Source organism: Morone saxatilis, unplaced genomic scaffold (genome assembly GCF_004916995.1).
Source record: "Morone saxatilis isolate NCDOM2014 unplaced genomic scaffold, NCSU_SB_2.0 Contig8, whole genome shotgun sequence".
NCBI lineage: Eukaryota > Metazoa > Chordata > Actinopteri > Moronidae > Morone > Morone saxatilis.
Window position 1 is genome coordinate 9,715,192 of NW_023340257.1, and position 4,821 is coordinate 9,720,012.

The 4,821-nt window shown below is 42.8% G+C and overlaps 1 protein-coding gene across 2 annotated transcripts in view; it reads left to right on the forward strand.

Moving 5' to 3' along the window:
- Positions 1-3,831, forward strand: part of ccnl1a (cyclin L1a) — a 9,593-nt gene extending 5,762 nt beyond the window's left edge. Inside the window, exons 6-10 of one of the 2 annotated variants that reach the window (XM_035679537.1) lie at positions 849-948; positions 1,060-1,164; positions 1,350-1,603; positions 1,752-1,850; positions 2,014-3,831. In XM_035679537.1, the coding sequence (XP_035535430.1) occupies positions 849-948; positions 1,060-1,164; positions 1,350-1,603; positions 1,752-1,850; positions 2,014-2,485 (1,030 nt within the window). In that variant the 3' untranslated portion in view covers positions 2,486-3,831. Of the gene's footprint in view, positions 1-848; positions 949-1,059; positions 1,165-1,349; positions 1,604-1,751; positions 1,851-2,013 lie in introns of those variants that run through there. The other variant, XR_004797423.1, reaches the window with a different exon arrangement.
- The last annotated feature ends 990 nt before the right edge of the window (positions 3,832-4,821 follow it).

A 4,821-nucleotide genomic window follows, 5' to 3' on the forward strand; every position in this document is an offset into this window, starting at 1 on the left:
GGCTAAAGGTTATATGCATAAAATGGCCTCTTTAACAGTTGCATATGGTTTTTACAATGACCAGGTCAAAGGGTTTTATAGGTTCTTAAAAATTGTCAGTACACTCCCAAAATGTAGCTGTTGTGCATGTCACCATACATGCTGTGCTGTCCTATTCCCTCAGACCTAAAGAAGTGGCATCTGCATTGTCAATGAATGTGTTACATCCATATGCCTGCATGCCCCCCATCCCCCATCCTCCCTTCCAAGGCATGTGTCATTGTCTCGATCATTTTTCTTAATCTAGTTACTCCCAGGTCATAGTGTGGTAAGGTGGTCTCGGCAGGTCTTCAGTAGATTATTTCCCATTTGTCTTCATGCTTTACCTGTGACATACAGCACTCCCATGGATGCCCCAGAGAGAAATGGACAAAGTTAAACAGATCTGAATACATATCTCCTCTCTGTGCACTGTAACTTAACAATGCGTAGCTTTTTCCTTTTAACTTATCAGGTCTTGTTGTTCATTTGAAATGCTTTCAGTGCCTCTAATGGTTAATATCCACTAATGGTAATCTATTCTCTAGTGACATACACTCAGTGACCAGTTAGTCAGTGTTGGTGCTTCTTCAGAGTTCACCAGCAACAAATTTTCCTTAGTTGTAAGAATTAACGAGGCTTTATTCAAGAATGAAATGTACAAAGCTGTGATCAGGAGTTAGCTCTATTAGCTCAGACAGTGTTGGCGATCATTGACCTACAGTAATAACGTGTTTAAAGCTGTGACATGACTGGGTATCAGTAAGAGGTGGCTTTGTGTAGAGAAGATGCTATGTTTTTGTTTCTATGTGTTCTTTTTGCCTTTATAGGAACTACATGAACGACACCCTGAGGACAAATGTGTTTGTGAGGTTCCAAGCAGAGACCATCGCCTGTGCCTGCATATTCCTCGCTGCCCGCGCTCTGCAGGTAAGAGAGGAAATGTTAACCTTTTTCACCTTGGCACAAATGTGGAATATATCAAACCATCTATAGCCATACAGTAGAACGCCTCCAAATGTTGTAACCTTTTATTCTCAGATACCTTTGCCATCCAGACCTCATTGGTTCCTGCTGTTCGGAGCCACCGAAGACGAGGTCAAAGAGGTCTGCATCACCACCCTTAAACTCTACACCAGGAAGAAGGTATTTTTTCGTTGTGTTGTTTTTGTTTATAATTTTGAGTAGCACAGCATTGGTATGACCGTAGGTCATCATGTGACTTGCAGTTGCCACATTACATCAGTCTGCGAAACTGTAAAACTGCTCAGTATGCCATAAAGGGAACTGAGTGTTGTCTGTGCAAACTGACACTCTGATTTCTTCTCCAGCCTAACTATGACCAGATGGAGAAGGAGGTGGAGCGGAGGAAGGTGTTCTTGGCCGAAGTTAAGCTGAAGGCCAAGGGCCTGAACCCTGATGGCACCCCTGCACTGTCCACACTGGGTGGCTTCTCTCCTGCTTCCAAGCCATGCTCCCCAAGTGTGGCCAAGGTGGAAGAGAAGTCCCCGAACCCGCAGACCCTCAAACCAGTTAAGAAGGAGCCAGACAACCGGACTCAGGTCAACAAGAGTCCACACAATGGGTAAGAAACAGTGTTCTCAGTACTTTTCCCTCATTAGGTATTTAATTTTGTAATTTGTTTCAGAGTAAGAGCTGGCTCACTGCCAGTGATCGAAGTGTTTGTGTCTTTTATTTTTTACAATCCTAATGTTTGTTTTTTCTTTCCCCAGCTTAAGGAAAGAGGTGAAGATTGGGAGGAACAGCAGGAGTGGAAGTCGATCTCGCTCGAGAACGCGTTCCCGATCTAGATCCCGCTCCCCTCGCAGACAGTAAGATTACTTACAATCTGTAACGTCATTCTTCGTTTACTGGTCTAAGTATTGACTTCTATGAAGGGATACCACTTAAACCTTTTGTTAGCGGGACAACCAGCAATTTTGTTGAACTAGCTGGATGTGTTCCTCATATTTTGCTTTTCTTTTGTTTCCACAGTTACAACAGTAGACGCAGTCGCTCAGGGACCTTCAGTTCTCGCTCACGTTCTCGCTCTCACAGTCGTAGTCCATCACCTCGGCGACACCAGCCCTCGCCCCTCCTCCCCCACCTCAAGTCCAAGACCAGCCATCATGGCAACAGCGACTCCAAGTCCAGCGGACGCCACAGCAACAGCGGAGGATCTGGTCACAAGAGAAAGCGCTCACGTTCTCGGACACGGTCCCGCACTCCAGTCAAAGTCGACAGGGACCGTGACAGAGAGAGGGAACGGGAGAGAGACAGAGATCGCAGCTCCTTTGATCTCTCTTCAAAGAAACACAAACACGAGCGAGGAGCTGGTCATCGAGGAGAACGGAGGGAGAGAGAGAGATCTCGGTCCTATGACAGGGACAGAGAGAGGGAGCGTAGCCACAAGAGCAAACACCACAGCAGTAGTGGACACTCAGGACACAGCCGTCACCGGCGCTGAGACACACACGCACACACACCAACAGACTAGCTCTAGGACTGATAGTCACTAAAGTATTTTCAGTATACTCAAAACCAAATCAGATCGGTGTGTTCTCGTAGCATGAGTCATGTCAGCAGACACATTGTGCACGTTCTTCGAAGGGTTGCGTATAAAGTTGTTACAACTCATATAAGTAAAGCCAATATCTGCAACCGGTCAGATGACTGCTGACATGTCTTATGAGTTGGTGACTAATTAAAACCCCATCAATATAGTCCGCTGTCAAAGCCAAATGCTACACGTGTGAACACAGTCTGATTTCATTTTGGGTATATTACAAGCCTACTTGGGTTTCTGGGTTTCTCATATGCATCCTGAAAGTGACCATTGGAACTATTTAATTTACAGGAATGTTTATTCTCTTCAACCTTTAATTTTGTTGGCCTAAACCAAATTACGCTTCAGTTTTATTATGAAAATGTCACTGAATAACTATTAAAGCCTCGACGTTGGAGGCATTTATGGAACAATGTTAAAATGTCCTGAATCTTACACATAGCTTCTGCATGCACGAACGTCTTGGTGATAGAGTATTCATTGCTTCAACTGTCATCAACAGCACACCTGTAGCTGATATTTGGCAGAGGTGGTTGGTGTTTTCTTGTAGATTAAAACGTGTGCATCTGAGATACCCAGGCTGCAGCAGTAACTACCAGCATGCAGTGGACTGTTTGTAGGTTTACTAGGCATTTTTTACCCACCTGGCCAGACGTGATTCGTGGTCGAGGGAAGGCACCAGTGCAGTGTGACATCAGTCCCAGACCTGTCTTTGTCTCCTCCACCTATAAGTTTTTCTTTCTTTTCCCATGATACCCACACACCACTACCATCCCTTTAGCCTACCCTTGTGTTCTTGGTTTTACATGTAAAGTTATGGACTTTCAGAAAAAGAAACTTATTTACAGTGTAAAGATGGATTGATATCCGCTGACAATATGTGAACGCTTTGATTTATAAAAGCAAACTGCTCAGTGGGAGGATTGAATGAATAAATGTAAAATAAAAGCGATCATTCAGGAAAGATCAATATGTTTGCACATTAAGGGACTGGCAGGTGAGTGGTTTTTGTTTTCTATTTTTTGGACAGATGTATGTTGCTAAAGCTGTGTTTTGTACAGTTAAAAAAAAAAAAAAGCAAACCGGTTATAGACGTATGTTTTTTCCCTTTTTTTTTTTTTTTTTACAGCAGGGGATGCAGACTTGATTCAGAAAATTTTAGGGTCGTCAATTTGTTACACTGGTTTTTAGTCTGCACGTGTTCATGTCCAGTTTTTATTTAATAATAAATGAGTTATACCACTGAACTGTTTGGTCTTTATTGAAACTAAATGATTTCTGTTGAATATTTGGCGAGGACAGACTTCAATCAGATTTGTATTCGACTCATGACAACACAGGCACATGATTATCTCAACATCCATGCTCTGTTTGAGGTAAAAGTGACATGATTTGAGTGTTGCCTACTTCTAAAAGAAAAACTGGATCAGTGTTGTGGCAGCAGAGGGTGCTGTTGGCCTTATTAACACAAGAACTCAAGTCTTCCCTCTGACTTTAACATAAGGACCGTTCCCTTCTAAAAATATTTTCACTAGGTCTTAATGAGAAGATTAATTTTACTAGTGTGCAACAGAGCTGAATGTGATTAATGACTAATGAGAAATTAATAAAAATGAGTCACCACAGTCCCTTTGGCCAACTCAAGAGACATTTGTTCCACACTTAGCGTTTGAAAATACTGCAGGGACAATCTATAAACTCATGAACTGATTCTCTGACCTTTTGGACTTCATGATGGTTTAATTGGTGGCATCTTTGCCAAAAAATGACGTAGAACAAGATATTGCACAGAAGAAGCCTGAGCCAAATCTTAATGAGAACTTAATAAATGAAATTAGAAGTGAACAGCAACATGTTTAAATTAGAATTGTATTATTTGGTAAAGGGTACCATACTTTTTAACCAGGAGGTAATGGTGGAGGGAGCGTACTGGGGGGGTTTCCAGACCCCCACATGTGGTTTTGTCATCGTCTGTCACTCACTGCTCCATCTCTCCTCTGTCATGAAGCAGTTGTTTGGTCTCAGAGTTTCCAGTCTTTAATTCTTACATACTCCATATCTGTTACACAGTTACTGATGACATGCCATACACACACACACACACACAGTCAGGCCATCTTATGCTTTACAAATTGTGCAACAGGGAGGCGGCACACACTGCCAAAGCATTAGGTAACACTCTCTCTTTTATGATGCGCGTTAAAGCACCTTCACATACAGGTCACACACACACACAC